Here is a 22,290-nt window from a genome sequence, read left to right on the forward strand (position 1 = left end):
CTTCATGGCTGAGTGGGGATTTGAACCCTGTTCTCCCAGATTCTCGACTGATACTCTTAGCTACACCATACTGACGCAGGACATCTTTATTCTGCCCATCCGCAATTGCCCAGCAGAGTGATTTCCCTACCCATTTTGTCCTCACAACAACCCTGTGAGGCAGCTTAGACTGTGAAGAAAGAATGGGAAGAGAGGGGGAGAGGAGGAAAAAAGTCAGAAGGAGGCAAGACAGGGCAAGAAGACAGGAAAAAAGGCAGGGGATTGGAAGGATAAAGTAACAGAGTGTGAGAGAGAGAAGTCGGAAGACAGAGCGCCAAGATTCTGTCTGCATAATAAAGCCATTAAAAACGGAAGGGAGAAAATAACACCGTTCTGGGACTTGCAGTTCTGACCTACTATTGTGCCCATAAATTGTGACATTAATTGGAAACGAAGTGAGTATGAGCCATGCACAGTACAGCCTTCACATTTTGTTCCCCCGACTGGGTGGGGCGCCGACTTCAACCTGAAGGCCGTAATTCCCACCCTGGGCCTTTTGCAAGTTCGTTTTTGCTGGTCTCCCTCGAGCCTCAAGTCACAATAATTTTACGTCATCTGACATCTTCAGTCACTGTAGCTCTCCCTATATCTTTGCAGGGTTTTCAAGGCGTAGCAGGAGCCCGAGGCACCAGTGGGGAGAAGGGGCCCCCAGGAGAAGTTGGCCCGACGGTAAGTCTTCCCCATTTCACCCCCACAAGTGCACACCAGCCCAGGAGTATGTCCCTTCCTTCCTTCCTTCCTTCCTTCCTTCCTTCCTTCCTTCCTTCCTTCCTTCCTTCCCTCCTTCCTTCCTAACACTGGCATTCCATGCCCAGGACAACAAACATTTTGCTGCTGCCCCCAGCCATTGGAATAGGGCAGTCTGAATAACCTAACAAATAAATAACCAGCATCTGCAAAACTGGATCTGTCATTTTCCACAAAATGCTGTTTTCCCAAATTGTTATTTCACAGCCTCGCTGCCCTTGGAAATCTGTAATTGGCTTAATTGTGCACCATTCTTCACTTATAGGCACATATTTAATTGTGCATCGTTCCTCATTTGCAAGCGCAGACGTCTGCCTTATTGTTTCAAAAAGTTTTGAGATGCATTCTGCGAGAAAAGCACTCGGTGCAGTGCGCCAAACTGTAAAACCTGTACAAATCCAATAAAATACAAAGTACACAGATGCATCAATTCAAGGGCAGAGTAAGTAGCATTATGCTTTAACAGAAAACCAATTAATAATCAGTACCTTGAGTACCATCCCTGTGAAGAATCGACTGGATTCATTGCTTAACCCAACAAGGTGTTACGGGAAGGTCATCACTTTTTTTTTTGCAGATGCAGCTATTTATGACATTTTTATCTCACCTTCCTTCCATCCTAGAACCCAAATTGTAGCACCCTGCTCGTGGTTAACGCTTAGCTGGAATGAAATATTCAACGCAGCAATAGAGAAATTAAAATAATAATTTATTTGTCAGACAAATAAATAATAGGCACAGTGGTATATGGCTACCAAAGCTCTGCCCTTCCAGCCCTGATGGCCAGCACTTATATTTCCTCAGCCCAGCCCCCTTGCTCCTCCTTTGGCTGCCTCTGTCCAATCAGCCTGGTTGAAATTCCTATTGGCTGTTTGCTAGAACCAATCATAAAAGATACACCCACTTCCTATTACCTTTTATGGGAGACAAAGAGCTATATTTCCTTCTATCCATAAATGGCAGACAAGTAGCCATATATCTTACATTTGCCTCAACAAGGCACCTTAATTACCAGATCACCTTTTGCCCCTGTTGCCCCTGCACTCCAAAACAAATGGCTAAAACAGATGGCTCATGGTTTTAAATTCTATCTAAACAGAGATCTTGGGTTCACATTCTCACACAGCATCAATGAAATAAGAATCTAACATAAGAATCTAACATTTCTTACTTTCTAAATCCTTTGCATTGTTACATTAAGCGAACAAATCTCATACATAACATAGATAGCTTTTTAGAAGAAAAGGCCTTTGCAAAGTAAAAAGGAATTCAGTAAAAACAGCTTCAAAAGAAGCCTCTTCAGTTTACACCCCCCTTTCCCAGCCAGCTGCTTTTTCCATTAGCTCTTCCCAAAATTTATTGCCCTTTAACTCTCTCAATATACCTTAAACCTTAGGAAAATATTGCTAGAGTCTGATGGGAGGCACATGGTATTATTTTCTGTTAAACAATAAATCTTACTATTTACCAACTCTTAATTAGTGTTTTTGCAGCTTGATTGTATTCTATAATATGTAGTGTCAGTGTAACATTTGCTCCCAGCCTGTAATTTCCTTTTACAACTTTGAGAATCTTGTCTCCTGTTACTTCTATAAATCAGGGGGGGGGCCTTGTTCAAGAGAGCAGGAAGATAAACAACAGCCAAAGTACTTAGCCAGCTGCTTTCTGACTGGCATGAAACATACAAACATTTGCAAATATATCTTTAAGCTCATTTTAAAATACAGGCCTTGATCAGATGCCTCAAAATAGGCATTCTGAACATTTCAAGCTGGTCTTCCATCCAGGTATGGGCCAGACCAGATTTTCCTTGGTAACCAGTATCCTGCAAAGTATCACCTACCCAGATTATGCTATTATGTTATCTCCCGCTTGGACTACTGCAATGCGCTCTACGTGGGGCTACCTTTGAAGGTGACCCGGAAACTACAGCTAATTCAGAATGCGGCAGCTAGACTGGTGACTGGGAGCAGCCGCCGGGACCACATAACACGGTCCTGAGAGATCTGCATTGGCTCCCAGTACGTTTCCGAGCACAATTCAAAGTGTTGGTGCTGACATTGAAAGCCCTAAATGGCCTCGGCCCTGTATACCTGAAGAAGCGTCTCCACCCCCATCGTTCTGCCCAGACACTGAGGTCCAGTGCCAAGGGCCTTCTGGCGGTTCCCTCATTGCGAGAAGTGAGGTTACAGGGAACCAGGCAGAGGGCCTTCTTGGTGGTGGCGCCTGCCCTGTGGAACGCCCTCCCAGCAGATGTCAAGGCAATAAACAACTATTTTACTTTTAAAAGACAACTGAAGGCAGCCCTCTTTAGGGAAGTTTTTAATGTCTGATGCTGTATTGTTTTTAATATTCAGTTGGAAGCTGCCCAGAGTGGCTGGGGAAACCCAGCCAGATGGGTGGGGTATAAATAAATTATTATTATTATTATTATTATTATTATTATTATTATTATTATTATGCTATGCAAGGGGATGAGTTATGCTTTTGGCCAAGCATTCCTGCTGTGTAAGGTCTTTGTCCACTCTCTGCAGGAACCAAGCCGTAAAGGAGACTTATGAAATGTATAATATCCTTGCAGGTTTTGCTGGAGAATGACAAGACTAGGCTGCTGTAACTGTCAGTTCTCAGAGTGGACTTTTCATTTACTGCCTCCAAAGAGAAGATAGATTTATAACTGCCTTTTGCTTTGTTTTCTCCTCCAGGGGCTGCCTGGTCCAAAAGGAGAAAGGGGAGAGAAGGTGAGTCTCTTTGGCTTCTATTTTCTTTGGAACCCATCCTTGGGTGGCCAACAGTCAGCTCAATGGACCAGTGACCTGACTCATTGCAAAGCATCTTCCCATGTCTCTCTGCTAAACTGGTACTTGAGCCTGCACTACAGTATCAGCAGTGATGGCACCAGAGTGTGCAATTGTCTAGTTGAGAAATGTTATTTTCCCAGGGTGCTGGAATCCCTGCTGTGCAAGCCTAAATAGGCATGGCAGAGTGTTGCATTTGACAAACTCCTTTTCCTTTGATAGTTATGTGTCATTGTTTTGTTTTAAAAGTCCTTTGAAATGAATGGGAGAGAAATTATGCTGGGGTGGGAAATGAGTCAGATAATAATAATAAAAATAATAAAAATAATAAAAATAATAAAAATAATAAAAATAATAAAAATAATAAAAATAATAAAAAATAATTAATAATACCCCGCCCATCTGGTTGGGTCTCCCCAGCCACTCTGGGTGGCTTCCAACACAATATTAAAATACAGTAATGCATCAAACATTAAAAGCTTCCTTAAACTGGACTGCCTTCAGATGTCGTCTAAAAGTCTGGTAGTTGTTGTTCTCTTTGACATCTGGTGGGAGGGCACTCCACAGGGCAGGTGCCACTACTGAGATCCTTGGGACTCTCAAGGATCCAGTAGATCCAAAACCACCTTTGACCCCCACCTCCTCTTCCTCACCCCCTCAGAACAACCCATTTCAAGTTCCGGTGTTGGTGGTAGACCTTTCTTTATTTAGTTAACTTTCTATCTGATCTCTTTCCTGCTCTTGCCCATAAGGTCCTAGGCTCAACAATAGAACATACAGTTGAAACCACTACAATTATACAAAAAGTGAAACCATTCTGACAGTATAAATTCAGAAGAAGTCCCATGAAACAAAAGATACCTTAAGGCCAGGGTAAAAATATAGCCCACAGATTTTCCCTGGATATATTGTGAAGACCCACTTTGCATGGTGGATTCCCCTTTCCCCAGTGGCAGAGCTGTTCTCCAATAGTGTGGAGGGACCCTCTTCTCCGACCCATCCCCCACCCCCAAATAAATTGCAGATTAAGATTGCTTTGCCCATTCTCAGAAGAAAATCCAGCTTTCTTCCAGGGCTAACACAGGCATCCTGTTGGCTAGTTTTCTCTACAAGAGTTAGGGGCAAGTTTTGACATCGCCAAAGGTGGATCTGGGACAAGATCTTGGATTTTACAAAACTATGTCAGACTTGGGGAAATGGCTTCTGTTTCATGGGTTGTCATAGAAGTTCACAGAGGCTGGGTACCACTAAATAGGAAAGAGGACAATGGGCAGATACCCACCTCTGATATAGATGGACCAATGCTCTGGACTGATATAAAGGCCACTTTCTGTTTTCCTTCTTCTCTGCTTTAATTTCCCCTTCCTGAAGTGGCTTGACTCCAAAAGCAAAAAACAAAACACACTAGGATGCAGCTCTGCACATTAGTGTGTAACATGTAGTTAGCCCCTTAGGGAAGCCCACCCTGACTGAGTCAACAGGCTCATCACAGCTATCTGCCAATCACCCATTCCCACCACCCTTCTGAGTAATACCCCTCCCCACCTTCTCACTATATAGAGGGATCTGGCAACTTCTGTTTCAAGTGTATCTGAAGAAGTGTGCATGCACACGAAAGCTCATACCAAGAACTAACTTAGTTGGTCTTTAAGGTGCTACTGGAAGGAAAAAAATTCACCCTGACTGAAACATTCTGGGGAAATCAAACTACTAGGAATAATGATTAGCAAACCAAATGGGATCTATTCCAGTTTTCCCAACTGCACTAAGGTGTGCTAAACTTCCTGTGAGGTTGGTTTGCTCTGTTTTTAAAATGGGCTGGTTGATGGGTTTTAAACTTTTGCTAGATTCCCTCTGCAGCTATCACCAGGACCCAGGTGCATGACTTTCTATCATTTCCCTCTGCCATCTGACTTTTCAATTTTATTTTATTTTTAAACCCACTCTATTGCGCTCTTACTAGGCTTTCCTCTCTGATCTTTTTTTTTCTTTCACTTTTATTTCCTGGGCACCCTGCCCAGTTCTTGCTTAATTTTGGGTAAAGACTGCACATTGATCCAGACGGTGTCATCAAAAATCTCGCTGTTTGATGCAGGGCTCAATTTTCATTTCGTTATGAGCTTTTATGGATAATGGCAGTGACTATTTTCAAGTTGTTTTCTGCATTTTGATTGCTTTATTACCTGTCGCAAGGAAGATATATCTATATCCAAAGATATATATGAGTATGGGTAGATAGATAGATAAATAAATGGAGAGGTGCCGTTTCAAATAGAGTTTGGTTATTCAATCACAAAGGAATGGCCGGGCTTCTTTAAATATTCAGAAATGAATGCATTTTAATAGTGTCCACATTAATTTTCAGCATCAGAACTCTCTGCTTGACAGTCTCTTCAGGATCTGTACGTGGATGTGATTGTGTTTAGATTTACTGTTCCTTTGCAGAGCAGTTTAATAATACAGAATTATTACAGCAGTTTCGGAAGGCCACTTGCAGCCATAAGTGGAAGGCTTTGTTGATGTTTTAAAATTAATATGTGCCAGAGCACAAAGAAAGAAAGAGAAATGGTGATTCCTATGTTGCAGGAGGTTAGACTAGATTACCCTGAGGATTGTCTCCAATTCTACAATTCTTTGATTTCATTGTTAATTGCTAACGTCCGGCCTGCAATGACAAACCTAAAAAGGAGAGACATCACCTTGCCGACAATGGTCCGTATAGTTAAAGCTATGGTTTTCCCAGTACAGTGGAACCTTGGGTTAAGTACTTAATTCGTTCCGGAGGTCTGTTCTTAACCTGAAACTGTTCTTAACCTGAAGCACCACTTTAGCTAATGGGGCCTCCTGCTGCCACCACGCCACTGGAGCACAATTTCTGTTCTCATCCTGAAGCAAAGTTCTTAACCTGAAACACGATTTCTGGGTTAGCGGAGTGTGTAACCTGAAGCATATGTAACCTGAAGCATATGTAACCCAAGGTACCACTGTAGTGATGTATGGAAGTGAGAGCTGGACCATAAAGAAGACTGATCGCCGAAGAATTGATGCTTTTGAATTATGGTGCTGGAGGAGACTCTTGAGAGTCCCATGGACTGCAAGAAGATCAACCCTATCCATTCTGAAGGAAATCAGCCCTGAGTGCTCACTGGAAGGACAGATCCTGAAGCTGAGGCTCCAGGACTTTGGCCACCTCATGAGAAGAGAAGACTCCGTGGAAAAGACCCTGATGTTGGGAAAGATGGAGGGCACAAGAAGGGGACGACAGAGGACGAGGTGGTTGGACAGTGTTCTGGAAGCTACCAGCATGAGTTTGACCAAACTGCGGGAGGCAGTGGAAGACAGGAGTGCCTGGCGTGCTCTGGTCTATGGGGTCACGAAGAGTCAGACACGACTAAACGACTAAACAACAGCAACAATGCCTGCCTACTCTGACTCTCATCCACTATTTTATTTATTTATTACATTTTATCCCACCTTTCTTGCATTGAGATTCCTGCAGTGCCGGGGGTTCGACTAGATGACCTTCGAGGTTCCTTCGAACTCTATAATTCTATAGTTACTCCAAGGAGCTCAAGGTGCTATGCATCCTTCTCCTCCTCCCCCATTTTGTCTCACAACCAGCCTGCGAGGTAGGCTAGTTTGAGAGCAAGTGACTGGCCCAGAGCCACCCAGTCCAGCTTCATGGCCAAGTGGGGATTTGAACCCAAGTCTCCCAGCTCCTATTCCAGCACTCTAACCACTACATCACACTGCCTCTAATCTCCCGATTACGTCTGGGAACAGGTGGGAGTCATCGCACAAATGCTGCTCATGCCGAATTCTACTTTGTGGCAACATGGTTGACAGGGGAAAGAGGATGGGTGTCTGGAGTTTTCCCCATTACTCAATTGACTGCGGAAGCTGACTTGTTCAGTAGCTAGGAGTGCAAATGGGAGAGCATGTGGATTTCTGGGACGGGGGCCCATTTCCTCTATGCAAACCTCCTCTTCCAATGCTTTTTGGTGGAAAAAAGGCTAATGGTGGAATCCATACAGCAAAAAGCAACAGGAAGCTAACCCATTGCTGTCTACCAGTGCCGGATTTATGTGCAGTGGTACCTTGGTTCTCAAACGCCTCAGTACTCAAACAACTTGGAACCCAAACACTGCAAACCTGGAAGTAAGTGTTCTGGTTTGAGAACGTTTTTCAGAAGCTGAACATGCTCTGTTTTGAGTGCCACACTTCCGTTTTGAGTGTTGTCCTGAGGTCTATCTGTTTTTGCTATTTATTTTGCTGTTTTGTTTTTGTGACTGTGTGGAACCCAGTTCAGCTACCGATGGATTGATTGTGTGACAGCAGTACATTGTTTATTGCTTTCATTTTATGGATTAATGGTCTAGTAAGAGAGTAAAATTAATGTCAAATTGCTGTTTTAGGGGTTGTTTTTAAAAGTCTGGGACAGATTAATCCATTTTGCATTGCTTTCTATGGGAAAGCGCACCTTGGTTTTGGAATGCTTTGGTTTTGGAACGGACTGCCGGAACAGATTAAGTTTGAGAACCAAGGTACCACTGTATAAGCTAAACAAGCTATAGCTTAGGGCCCCACTCTTTGAGGGGGGGCAAAAAATTTAAAGGGAAAACCCCCCTGCATATATGTTAAGTTTCAATAAAGATCTTTGAAAAAAAATTAAAAAAAATATTAAAGAAAAAAAATCACTGTATGTTTTAGTATACCAAGTAAAGTAATGTGTTATGTTTAAACTCTAAGGGGGAAAAAGGGGAAAAAACCCTGGGTATAAGATAAAATATAAGATAAAAAACCTACATACAGCAACAGCGTTTTGTGTTGTGTATGGACCCATTAGCTCCATAAATTACCATAAAGCATATATTCAACACAAAAAACAGCAAGAATTGTTGTTGACAAAGGACAGCTGGACATATAAAGGGCCCCATTACATTCAGTAGCTTAAAAGATAAAGGTAAAGGGACCCCTCACCATTAGGTCCAGTCGTGACCGATGCTGGGGTTGCGCGCTCATCTCGCTCTATAGGCCGAGGGAGCCAGCGTTTTTCCACAGACAGCTTCCGGGTCATGTTGCCAGCATGACTAAGCCACTTCTGGCGAACCAGAGCAGCACATGGAAACGCCGTTTACCTTCCCGCCGGAGTGGTATTTATCTACTTGCACTTTGACGTGCTTTCGAACTGCTAGGTTGGCAGGAGCAGAATCAACGGGAGCTCACCCCATCGCGGGGATTCGAACTGCCGACCTTCTGATCAGCAAGTCCTAGGCTCGTTGGTTTAACCCACAGCGCCACTCATATCCCCCATTCAGTAGCTTACGGCCTCATCAAACCTAAATCCGACCCTGCTGTCTACACTGTCCAGCAGCAACACTCCAGGGTTTCAGATAGGGAATCCTGCACCGCCGAGATGGCAGCAATTGGACTTGGGACCTTCTGCATGCAAAGCAGATGTTCTACTGGTGAGCTTCAGCCTTTGTGCTCACAAAAGGCCTTTTTGTGGAATCGTAGAGTTGGAGCTATGGTTTTCCCAGTAGTGATGTATGGAAGTGAGAGCTGGACCATAAAGAAGGCTGATCGCCGAAGAATTGATGCTTTTGAATTATGGTGCTGGAGGAGACTCTTGAGAGTCCCATGGACTGCAAGAAGATCAACCCTATCCATTCTGAAGGAAGTCAGCCCTGAGTGCTCACTGGAAGGACAGATTGTGAAGCTGAGGCTCCAGTACTTTGGCCACCTCATGAGAAGAGAAGACTCCCTGGAAAAGACCCTGGTGTTGGGAAAGATGGAGGGCCCAAGGAGAAGGGGACGACAGAGAACGAGATGGTTGGACAGTGTTCTGGAAGCTACCAGCATGAGTTTGACCAAACTGCGGGAGGCAGTGGAAGACAGGAGTGCCTGGCGTGCTCTGGTCCAGGGGGTCACGAAGAGTCAGACACGACTAAACGACTACACAACAACAACAAGAGTTGGAAGGGACCCAAGGATCATCTAGTCCAGCGCCCTGCAATGCAGGATCTGATGTAGGCATCTGCAAGCGGAAGGGAAGGGGAGGGTTTTTTCTGCTTACAGCCACTGCCAGCGTTGGCTGAAATAAAGCAATAAACAGGGTGGTGATAAGGTAGTGAACTGCAGTGTATCATATTGTTTTGCATGGCATTCTCCAAAGAACGAGAGATGTTCAAAACCTGACTGACTGTTTTTACTCTTCTCATATGCTGGCATTGATCTCCCCATCCGTTTTCTTCCCTCCTCCCCCTTAGGGTGAAGCCCAGTCTTTAGCCACAATCTATCATCTGGTTAATCAGGCTTGTGAGCGCCTAATTCAGTGTAAGTACATTTCTGCCCAACAACCTGAACAACTAACGGGCTTCCCGTTTCTACGTCTCTCTCCTCTGAACAATTTATCTCCTGCTGCTATGCTGTGCTGCCTGACCCAAAGTTCGCTGGCGGTGCTAAAATCCACCCCTTAATTCAGATTATAAAGGAGGTCCGTTGCTTAATCTGTGGATAAGGGTAGAAGAGATTCAATTTCGTTTGCATTTAAAAATGCAGCTACTTAATTTGCACTTCCGGAATTAAACAGGCACGTTCAAACCGACACCCAGCCTTCCTTCAAAATTTTCACTTTTCTGGATTTTGCAATGTAGCTATCCAACCAAAACAATTATTCAAAAAAACCCACATACGTTAATGAACATAAGATACAAGAATGCACTGTACTGGGGAAAATTACTCGGCAAAAATATATACGTTAGGCAAAATTGCCTACAAGAGAAGGGGTATATTAGGAGACATTTGCACCAAAATGCTGGTGCAATTTCATGAAGACTTTTTTTTCTTTTAACTGCAAACTGATCTGGAAATCAGTTGGGAAAAATGGCAAAGTTGGAGAAACAAGAAGGGACAGATGTGCCCATCCCTAACTCTGGATAATTCAGCTACAGAGCAGAGCTGTGATAATACTCTGACCCTGGCCACTGCTCTGTTTTGAAGTAATCTGATCAAATTCTGGATTAACACATTATGTGGTTATGTTTTTGTAGCACATTCCCACCTCTAAATAAAATAGTTACAGCTTGGGGTAGCAGAGCATTCCTCAAATGTGTAAAAAGTGATGCACAGTTTCCCATGTGTGGCTGGTGACACATTGGATGTGTGCACATTTCACAACAGGTCCCTGTGTGGGGAAAAAGAGAGAGCATAAAATGCCTGTCCCTTTAAAAGTGCAATGTACCTGTGTTGATGACCCTGTAATTTATCTGTCATATTTCAAGCATCCTCCATGCACACAGATTTGAAATACCGTACTTTTCTGTGTATAAGACTACATCCATGTATAAGACTATATCATGCTAGAAAGTGGGGGTCGTGTTATATATTGGTAGTGCATAGGGTGGACGTTTGATTGGTTGCTGCTGAGGCAATCCCCCCTGGAAAAAAGCTCAACTGTAGGGGACGTCTTATACATGGGGGCGCCTTATACATGGATAAGTACGGTACCCCACCCCATATCTGATGGTCCTTTTACAAGAACGAAGTTGGAACTGTTTCTCAGATCTTACCTTCCAGTTCCTGAGTTGTGCCAGTGGAGCAGCTCTCTCTTTCTCTCTCCACATGTTGGACATGTCATGTCCCAAGCGCCAAAACTCTACCCTTAGAGCATGCCCAAACCCACATAGTCACACCCAACAGAGCAGAGCTTTCCAAACTTTCCATGTTGGTGACACACATTTCAGACATGCATCATTTCATTTCATGACACGGCAATTCAGTTTTACTAGCAAACCGGAGGTTAAACTAACCCCTTTCCAGCCCCAGGAGGAGTGTGGAGAGCGTTTGCGCAACACACCTACACACTGCAGCCAACACACTGACGTATCACAACACACAGTTTGGAAAGCTCTGTAATAGAGGATCCAACTTCTCCATCAATAGCCTCCCCTGATCCTGCAGGATTAAAATATGGGAATTGTCATTGGTCATCTGCTAGACATCATGGCTGACCTTTGTCCCATGCAAGCAAGCCTGAGATTCCTTTTTAAGATTGTGAAGCTTAGCTTACTGTGACTGTGTATGCACCATACATTGAAAGTACATGGCTTTCCCCAAAGAACCTTGGGGGATGTAGTGTATCTTTTACAGAGCTACAGTTCCCAGGATTCTGTGGGAGAAGTCAAGTGCTTTCAATGTGCTTTAAATGCAAGGTGTGCATGCAGCCCTTGAAAGTAAGCCGTTTTGTTTCTTTTCTATGCTGTATATCAGCTCCCCCATCCCCAATCTCTATTAGGCTTCTTAATTTAGAACCGGGTTTCCATGTATGCTCCTGATAATTCAGTGATATTTTCCCTGCATGCCAGACCTCACTTATTCTTTATTTATTTACATACAGTGGTACCTCTGGTTGTGAATGGGATCCATTCTGGAGGCCCGTTCGCAACATGAAAAGCCCGCAAACTGAAGTGCCATATCTGCGCAGGTGTGCAGTGCGATTTGACGCTTGTGTGCATGCACGAAGCACGATTTAGTGCTTCTGTGCATGCACGAGCGGCGAAACCCTTTCTGGTACTTCCAGGTCGCTGCGGACCGCAACCTGAAAAAACGTAACATGAGGTATGACTGTATTAAATTTGTATACCACCCTTCATCTGAACGATGCCTTATGAGGAATGGCTAAGGGAGCTGGGCATGTTTAGCCTGGAGAAGAGGAGGTTAAGGGATGATATGATAGCCATGTTCAAATATATAAAAGGATGTCACATAGAGGAGGGAGAAAGGTTGTTTTCTGCTGCTCCAGAGAAGCGGACACGGAGCAATGGATCCAAACTACAAGAAAGAAGATTCCACCTAAACATTAGGAAGAACTTCCTGACAGTAAGAGCTGTTCGACAGTGGAATTTGCTGCCAAGGAGTGTGGTGGAGTCTCCTTCTTTGGAGGTCTTTAAGCAGAGGCTTGACAACCATATGTCAGGAGTGCTCTGATGGTGTTTCCTGCTTGGCAGGGGGTTGGACTCAATGGCCCTTGTGGTCTCTTCCAACTCTATGATTCTATGATTCTATTTATAAAAATATTTATGTCACAAAATCATAAACTTATATTTAAACAGTTACATTAAACATTTAAAAATTAAAAACCATGCACTAAAAATGTGTAGCCACACTACATGCCAGACTACAGTCTTCACATAATGTCCAGCAAGTGTACAATCTGTGTGCATAATTCACACGGGACATTTCACGGGACGTAGCATCTGTGATAATATATGAGCTGTACAGAGCGGCAAGAGTATACCCTTTCACATAAACACAGGTACAAGTGTACAGGCAGATGTGTCGATAATTGCACCGTGTGAATGTGTGTCCAGGAAAAACCCTGACAAATGCAAGAAGCAGGGTGCATCATGGGAAATAATGGAGATGGTAAATCAGAGATTCCACTTTCCCCCCTCCCCTTTCCTTTTACTTCTTCAGCTCACGTGTTGAAGTTTGACTCATTCGTCCATGAACATTCACAGAAGCCAGTTCCCATTTGGGAAGATAAGCTGAAGCCTGGAGAACCTGGTCCGCCCGGTCTTCCTGGGCCTCCTGGCATGAAAGGAGAGAGAGGAGAAGCTGGGATGCCTGGACAGCCCGGCAGAGATGGATATCCAGGAGAAAGAGGTATCGAAAGAAGTCCTGAACAACCCTCTTGTAACTTGGTGGTGTCCATATGTTGTTGGACTACAACTCCCATCATCCCTGGCCATAGGCTGGAGCTGGTGGGAGTACAGTGGTACCTCTGGTGACGTACTTAATTCGTTCCAGAGGTCCGTTCTTAACCTGAAACTGTTCTTAACCTGAAGCACCACTTTAGCTAATGGGGCCTCCCGCTGCTGCTGCGCAATTTCTGTTCTCATCCTGAAGCAAAGTTCTTAACCCAAGGTACTATTTCTGGGTTAGTGGAGTCTGTAACCTGAAGCGTCTGCAACCTGAAGGGTCTGTAACCCGAGGTCCCACTGTAATAGTGCAGTTATAATGTCTGGAAGGGACCAGGTTGGGGAAAAGCTGACTTATACCACAGTTTCTGTATGCCTTCATACGTGATCTCTTGAAGGGCACAGCACTCCTCCCTTCCTCTCAATGCACAGCTGTGCAGTTGCACACCACAATTCAGCAGAAATGTCTCCCAGGGTCTTCTTTCCATGCTTTGAGAAGCAAACCTCACTGGGCTCATAGTGCTTGCCTCAAAAAGAGAAGAGAACAGTATAACCTTGAAATTCTTCTCCGTCTCGGATTTTAACAGGAGCCAGTGAAGAATTCCCTTCCAGCCCTGCTGCCATCCGTCCAGCTCCCAGACCCCTTCCCTTGCCACTTAATGGCAGCAACAATAACAATGATCCATTGGTTGTAAGTCATTGGCAAGAGGGAAAAGAGGGGATGAGCAACATCTGATATTTCATTAACTTTATGTGCACATAGAGATGATTATCAAAAGTAGGTTCCATATTTTTAATCAGCAGGGCAGACCACTAAGCCCATTTTTTAATAGCTGTCTTCATTCAAGGCATAGGAAGGAGATTGCCGACATCTTAAAGGCACCACATTGAAGGAGGAGGAGGAGTTTGGATTTGATATCCCGCTTTATCACTACCTTAAGGAGTCTCATGGTACGCGGGTAGTGCTGTGGGTTAAACCACAGAGCCCAGGACTTGTTGATCAGAAGGTCGGCGGTTCGAATCCCCGCAACGGGGTGAGCTCCCATTGCTCCTGCCAACCTAGCAGTTCAAAAGCACGTCAAAGTGCAAGTAGTTAAATAGGTACCACTCCAGCAGGAAGGTAAACGGCGTTTCCATGCGCTACTCTGGTTCGCCAGAAGCGGCTTAGTCATGCTGGCCACATGACCCGGAAGCTGTATGCCGGCTCCCTCAGCCAATAAAGCGAGATGAGCGCCACAACCCCAGAGTCAGTCACGACTGGACCTAATGGTCAGGAGTCCCTTTACCTTTACCTTAAGGAGTCTCAAAGCGGCCATCAATCTCCTTTCCCTTCCTCCTCCACAACAAACACTCTGTGAGGTGAGTGGGGCTGAGAGACTTCAGGGAAGTGTGACTAGCCCAAGGTCACCCAGCAGCTGCATGTGGAGGAGTGGGGAAGCAAACCCGGTTCACCGGATTACGAGTCCACCGCTCTTAACCACTACACCACATTGGCTACCCTTGCTGTAAACAGAGGGTACCCTGTCCTGGGGAGAACAGGGGGAAAGGCAGGACTTTGTGTTCTTTCCACTGGTCTCCACATTCTACAATTCTGCCAGGCCTATGCAAAGACGGCTGTAATCTTGGCCAGTAGTTTCCCCCACCCAATGCAGCGAGAAGAAGCTTATCGCGCCACTCAGCAGGCAAACGCACACTCCTTGGTTTTATTTTTGGCCGGGCTCTCTTCTGGGCTTTAGAAAAAGCACAGGCTTATCTCCCTGCCCTCTTGGCCCGGAGCTAAAAGCTGCCTTGTTTTGAGGGGAAGCAGCATTACTGCAACTCTTTGTTTTGTGGTGAATGCCGAGTCATCCTGGCAGCTCCCTTGGTTTTAATGCAAGGATTAGGCCTCCATCTGTTCAAGGACCCTCCTTTAGATACTGCTCCAGAGTGGCGCAAGCAGCATTATCATTAGAGAGGGAGGGAGGGAAGAGGGAAGCTATCTGAGTGGATATTTAAGCCCTATCCTTCAGTGATGGTTTCCTTTCTACTTACAGCCAAGAGTCAAAGTTCTTGGTTTAATTGGCAGGCTTCAGAGAGTAGATTGCACACCAACCTGAATCTGTCAACCTGCTCTCCCCCCCCCCTCCCTCCGGTGCCTAGTCTGATATTTGAGTAGCTCCTGAAGCTGCTTGCAGATCCAACTGGTTATATTGTGCCCCAGCAGGAAGCATCCAGCTGAGCTCAGAGAAGGAAAATTAGGTAGCACGTAGTTGGCCTCTTGTGGTCTTGCAAACCGATGGCAGAGAAGAGGATGGAGAAATGGGCCTGACAGCTTGTCAGATTAGAACTTAATAAACCATTGCTGATCTTGGAGATGCTTTGCCCCCCTTAGCGAGTGAGATGTCTAGCCGTGGATCTCTACCCAGCAGGAAAGAAACGGGGACCCAGCATTTCTCAATTTAACTATAGGGGTCAGCTGACTTTCAAAGGTAACTTGTGAAATGTTGCACGTAAGCGGGGAGAATAAAGGGCATGGGTTGCACCCTAGAAAATAAATTGGCCAAGATGGCTCACAGATGAGAAGAATTGAAGGATGATAAGCTGAAAGGAGTCAAAAGTGAAGACGGTACAATACAAAAGTCTGGCGCCACTTTAGGATGCGTTAAGAGAAGCATTCATCTTCACCTGTGCCACAGGAAGCTGCATATATAAGTGGCCTTCTGCATGTATCGCCAAAGCGAAGGGCATCTCAGGTTGCCTATGGGCAGGTGTATGATACTGCTTAATGGAGTCAGTTAAAGGCTGCAGTGTTTTGGACTTTTAATTTGGAGAAAGGGCAACTAAGAGGTGGCACTGTAGAATCCCGTATTTTTCGCTCCATAAGATGCACTTTTTTCTTCCTAAAAATAAGGGGAAATGTCTGTGCGTCTTATGGAGCGAATGCGTGGTCCCTGGAGCCAAATTGCCCAGGGGCAAAAAGCAGATCATGCTTTTTTTGGGGGGGGAGGGAAGTGGGTGTTGAAACAAAGCCGCTGATTGTTTGCCAATTGGGGAGAGAGATAAGGGACGCTAGAGATAAAGGAGGCTGCCTGGGAGGGGGGAGGTAAAGACAGCAAACTTGCAAAGGGCGGAAACAGGAAGACTAAAGCAATAAGGAGAGAAATTAGAAGAAAAGGAAGAGCAAAAAACTGCTCCAGCTAAGGAAAAGACACTAAGGCGAACAAGAGGGAAGGGAGTGTTGAAAGGAGGCAGGTGATTGGTGGGATCGGAAGAGAGATAAGGGACACTGGCGGAGGCTGCCTGGGAGGGGGGAGGTAAAAGCCCATGGATCCTCAGGATTTTTGCATTGGGTCACTCCAAATTCACCCCAAATTCACCATTAGATCGCATAGCATGTCCATGGCTACAGCCTGCACCAAAAAAACATGCATCCACTGTTTCTTGGGGCTGCAATGGTGCAAAAATGTGGTTACAAAGCATGGATCCACATGGAACCTCAGGATTTTTGCATTCAGTCACCCCAAATTCACCATCAGATCACATGTCTGTGGCCACAGCATGAATCACAAAAATCATACATCCACTGTTTCGTTCAGAATATTTTTGTTGTTGTTTTCCTCCTCTAAAAACTAGGTGCGTCTTATGGTCAGGTGCGTCTTATGGAGCGAAAAATACGGTATGGCATGGAGAAAGTAGATAGAGAAAAGTTTCCCACGCCTATTTTGTAATGCTAAAACTCATGGGCTTCCAGTGAAGCCAGATGTTGGAAGGTTCAGGACAGTTCAAAGAAACTTTTTTATACAGCACAGAGTTAAACTGTGGAACTCTCTCCCACTGGAGGCAGCAATGACTAAGGCAACTTGGATTGGATAAAAGAAGATTGGATAAATTCATGGAGGATATGGCTGACTGGCTACTGGCCATGACTACGAACTGCCTCCACCTTCCTCTGTGTTGCTGTTAGCTTTGAGGAAAGTTCTATGCTGGCTCCAAGAAAAGATTTTTTTTCAAGACTTTCATAGAGGGGATGCTGTGGGCCACATTTGAAAACTGCATGGGCCACATCCAGCTCAAAGGCTGGTGGCCCCTCAGCTCTGGCACCCTCCAACTGTTTGACTACAGAACTCCCACCAGGCCCAGTCATGCTGGCTTGCAATGATGGGATTTGTAGTCCAAAACAGCTGGAATGCACCAGGTTGGGGAAGATTACTCTGTGCTGTAGCCTTGGTGGTTCACTACAAATAGAGGCCATTTTCAGATCTGTGGGTTCCTAATTTCAGCCCAAGATTGCCTGATAGTCTGTGCATTGTGGCCAAGATTCTGGTGCTTTTAATAGCGTTTTGCTAAACACTAGTCTGGCTTCCCTTTGAGTAAAAGAGGATTCAAGAGGAGCTCTGCATTCACACTCGCAACCATGAGAAGAAAGAAGCTGCTAATCGCTTGAGCTGTCTATTATCTTGATGCATATTAGCAGCTGTTATGTTTTCTTGTTTGCTAGCAGTTCACCTGGAGTGCTATTTTCGGGTTTGATTGCCACATTTGAAGAAGAGTACTAAAGACGGTAGATAAAAAGCAGGGTTTGCCACCGAGTTTTGCCTAAAGCAAGATCCGGGGCAGAATTGGGCTGGTCTGCTCAGGCGAAAACACCTGCAGGAATTTTGAGCGAAGCCAAAACAGCTTCATTGATGTGAAATCTATTGGGTTTGGGTGTGTGTTTTGAGGAGGAGGCTTTTGGGTCTGTATTTCACCTAAAGCAAAATTGGGAGGCTCCGTGTCAGGAAAAGCAGCTGCAAATGTATAGATGTTAAAAAGCGTTTTGGTAAAATTAGGGGAATTGGGTCATCTAGTCCAACTCCCTGCTATACCGGAATCACAGCTCTAAAGACTGCCAGGAATCCCAGTATGAAATTAGCAATGGCTAAGAGACACATTGCTCATTCAACAGGTGCCTCTGGACCCAAAGGGGAGAAAGGTTCTCCTGGAACAAATGAGGAAGGTTCTCAAGGTCCTAGAGGTCGAACAGGTACAGTACATTTTACTGAATTTATTTTATGTACCACCTCTTATTGGCAAAACCTATTGGTGTTCCGCAACTGTCCAACTAGTTGCAGGACCTTAGCCAGACCTAGCAGAGTAAACGCAGAGTTAACGAAAGCAATTGGCAATTTGACTGCAGAGAGGATGGACGAAACAGGAACCAGGAACTTGTAGTTAGGTGTTTATTATATACAGTGGACTATTTACAGGAACAGAACAGAACACGCATCTTTAGCTAGCTCTCTCATACACAACTTACAACTCCCGAACTCAAACTCGTACTATCACACATTCCAGTTAGTAGGACATTAATCATTATTCCCGTGAGAGAGCTTGACCAATCAGGGAGCTGTCTCCATGCCTCTATATCACCAGGCAGACTTACTCCTTCACATTGCCTTGGCTGTTGGCCAAACCCTAATTGACTCTGTGTGTGTAGCTGCATGTATGCAGATTCCCAACACCTCTTAGGGTGTTATTGCCCTTAAATGTATCACTGGTGAAGAGAAAGAAGGAAGCATTCCTGTCCTGTCTCAAGAAAGGGACCTTGCCTTCTTCTGCAGCCTTTGTCCCCTATGGGTCTTGGGTGGCAAGGCTGCCTTGGGGCATCCAACCCCTGTATCAGAGGAGGGCAGCAAAGTTGTGCCCTGCAGTCAGGAGGGTCCTGAAGGCAGTCCTGGCAGCTCTTCCCCTAAGGACAAAGCCAGAGCCTCATCCACCTTGGAGTCTGTCACACAGTGCATGGTCCTAGGTCATGACACTGACATGCTATAAAGTAGAAGAGTTTGGATTTGATATCCCGCTTTATCACTACCCAAAGGAGTCTCGAAGCGGCTAACATTCTCCTTTCCCTTCCTCCCCCACAACAAATACTCTGTGAGGTGAGTGGGGCTGAGAGACTTCAGAGAAGTGTGACTAGCCCAAGGTCACCCAGCAGCTGCATGTGGAGGAGCGGGGAAGCGAACCTGGTTCACCAGATTATGAGTCCACCGCTCTTAACCACTATGCCACACTGGCTCTCCCACACATAGCCCTCTCCCACATAGCCCTTAGTACTCTAGCACTAAGTGTTGGGTGTACATTCAGCCAGCCATGGCGCTAGAGTCATGTGGTGGAGAAGCAGCATGAACTCTTCCTCCTCTTCACTGTGCAAATGGCCTCCAATGAAAATTGGACCCTCCACATGAAGTATCTGAAGCCATGATTGCCTTGCTTGTGTGACGCTCCCCATTTAAAAAAGTGGTGTGTGTGTGTGTTAAAGTTAAATGAGCTGCCTTCTGCTTGGCAACTCACATTGGTGGCCACCATGAACTATCTGTATGGTAGAGGGCGCCCAGTTCTAATCTAACGCTGAATCCCATGGGACAAGCTGCGCCAGGAGTTTCAGGACCATGGACAGCTCTGCAGTGAGCAACTTGCTCCAACAAAGGCTCAGAACGGACGGAGCCTCTTTAAGTCCTTGTTCCCAAACTACCTCTCCCAGTTTCAAGAGGTTCGGCTCCATGGGCCAATTTGGACAGGTGAGCAGGACTCTGAATAGTAGCAGGGCCAATGCTGGTCATCTCCCATGCTGCTACACCCCCTCCAGCTGAATGCATGAAGTGCAACAAAGCTGTTAGTTCTGTGTGCCTCTTTTCTTCCTCCTGGTGGTTCAAAATTCATCAGCAATCTACAAAAACAAATCTGTGCTGGAGGTGTTGTAAAACAGAGGGGACACTTACACATGTTTGGTGGACCTGTGAAAAAACCAAAAGCTTCTGGAACATAGTATATGACGAGCTTAAAAAAATGTTTAAGTATAACTTTATAAAAAATACAGAAGCTTTTCTACTAGGGATAACGGACGCAGGTATAGCAAGAGAAGATCAGAAAATATTCCTCTATGCCACAGGAGTGGCAAGGATCCTAACTGCTAAAAGCTGGAAAAAAGAAATTGTGCCAACAAAAACAGAATGGCAAGACAAACTGTTAGAGTATATTGAACTGGCTAGATTAACAGAGGCAATTAGAGATCATAATAGACAAGAATTTCAAAAAGCATGGGGAAAATGCAGAGAATACTTCACAAAACAGTGCCCTAAAATACATACCTGGACTTGTTTCGATTAATGTCCGCAAAGAGACTTTGTGGATATTTAAGTTATAATTAGAAAAATCTTAATAATTATTCATAAAGGAAACAGCTTATAAGAAGTAAATAAGGAGGCCAGATACAGGATAAAGGAAGTCTTTTATTTGGTTGTTTGTATTGCTGTATGTTATGCTTATTGTTTGTTATGTTCATGTTTAATGTGGGTGGATTTCTGTATTGGGGGTGGGGTGGGGTTATGTTGTAAATAAAATTTCCAATTAAAAAAACACAAAAAATAAAAAACAAAACAAAATTCATCAGCAATCTAGACTGAGGATGTGGTACTTCTGGTGTCCCTCCCCCCACAGGTCCAGTAGGAGAAGAAATGCTTGGCAAACAAGGCTCAAAGGGATCCCCTGGCAGCACTGGGCCCCCTGGGTTTCCTGGAGCAAGAGGTCAACCAGGAGAGCCTGGCCATGGAGGCGGTTGTGTCCTTTCAGGGTGCTATGAAGAGAGTACAATAGGTAAATGCTTTTTTGAACCCAAGAAGAATCCAGAGAACAGGGTTCCCCTTTGGCCACAAGGCTTTCTCGACTTCTCCTTCCCACTTGGGCCCCTCCAAAAAGTTGTGCTTGCAGGAGACCTTCCATAATTCTGGGGTATGGGTGGGGGTTCTTCAGCTGGAGAGGAAATGGATAGAAACTGGAGACCCTCTGCACTTGCAAGAGAGGATGCGTCTTCTGCTTACGCAAGGGATTCTCCAACAGTTTTAGCAGCAGAAGCAGACCTTACAGCAGGCATAGGTAAACTCAGCCCTCCAGATGTTTTGGGACTACAACTCCCATCATCCCTAGTTAACAGGACCAGTGCTCAGGGATGATGGGAGTTGTAGTCCCAAAACATCTGGAGGGCTGAGATTGCCCAGGCCTGCTTTACAGTGTGGGTCTGAAACAAAGCGCCCCAGTGACAAGCCTATAACAGGAAACTGGAGGGCCATAAGTACGGCAAGGATAGGGGAAAGTAGAAGCCCAGGGGAAGAGTCCAGTGATGAAATCTGAGCTCTGTGGCAGCAGCCCCACCAGTATACTCTGAAGTAAGAATTCGTTGGCACTCTGAGCATCCTCTGGAATGTAGGGCAGGGTGGATGAACATAGAGTGGGTATAACAGGCACATTATAGATGCTACCTTAGCCACATATAAGGGAGAGAAGCACACACCTCAGGGATTTTCACTCTCTGCTCTTTTGTGTTTCTTAAGCACCTTGTCCTGATTTTGTCTCCAGATGCAGGGCTGATCCCCTAATGGCTGGTATACAGGATGCTGCAGACTGACTTTTGGCTTCCCAGGCCCCTCTGCTGTAAACTTCTATTTACCTATAGGACAGCTGTGACTTGAAGATTCACATTTTCCCTCCCCCCCCCCATAAAATGGCACAGTTTTTGTCTATTTGTTTTGTCTCTTCCTTGGCAAAATCGCCAAGATGCCCTACGTATAATACCCAGACCTGCATCTCTGTAGCTTTTCATTAGCCACCAGCTAATTAACCACAAAGTGGTTAAAGCAATGCTCTTACGGAGCAGTCCTAAACTCCTGAGAAGGGTGGCAGGATGGATGCTGTGGTCCTCCTCCCTCTCTGCAGCCACAGAGGGACGCTTGCAGTTGAAGGGACGGGGCTGATGTCAGAGGTCTCCCCAATGTGGCGGTGGACAGTTCCTCTGCTGTTGCTGACCCAAGGGTAACAAAGTAGAAAGTTGGGGTGGGTGCATGTTGGAACAAATCAAGCAATGCAGTGGCAGACTGAGAGTTGGATCTACCGGATCTAAGGTGTCCCCCCCCCACTGATTCACTGAACATTTTAATTAATTTTTACTTGACAAGATCTGCATACTGCTTAATTGATTTTTTTCAAAGGCCCTC

At 45.2% G+C, this 22,290-nt stretch overlaps 1 protein-coding gene across 1 annotated transcript in view; it reads left to right on the plus strand.

Moving 5' to 3' along the window:
- COL20A1 (collagen type XX alpha 1 chain) overlaps positions 1-21,817 on the plus strand; it is a 117,651-nt gene extending 95,834 nt beyond the window's left edge. The window contains exons 32-38 of the mRNA XM_053391720.1: positions 637-708; positions 3,492-3,527; positions 9,854-9,920; positions 13,062-13,250; positions 18,210-18,287; positions 20,741-20,896; positions 21,656-21,817. Coding sequence (XP_053247695.1) covers positions 637-708; positions 3,492-3,527; positions 9,854-9,920; positions 13,062-13,250; positions 18,210-18,287; positions 20,741-20,896; positions 21,656-21,675 — 618 coding nt within the window. The 3' untranslated portion in view covers positions 21,676-21,817. The remainder of the gene's footprint in view (positions 1-636; positions 709-3,491; positions 3,528-9,853; positions 9,921-13,061; positions 13,251-18,209; positions 18,288-20,740; positions 20,897-21,655) is intronic.
- The last annotated feature ends 473 nt before the right edge of the window (positions 21,818-22,290 follow it).

The sequence above is a fragment of the Podarcis raffonei genome, chromosome 6 (assembly GCF_027172205.1).
Source record: "Podarcis raffonei isolate rPodRaf1 chromosome 6, rPodRaf1.pri, whole genome shotgun sequence".
NCBI classification, from domain to species: Eukaryota; Metazoa; Chordata; class Lepidosauria; order Squamata; family Lacertidae; genus Podarcis; species Podarcis raffonei.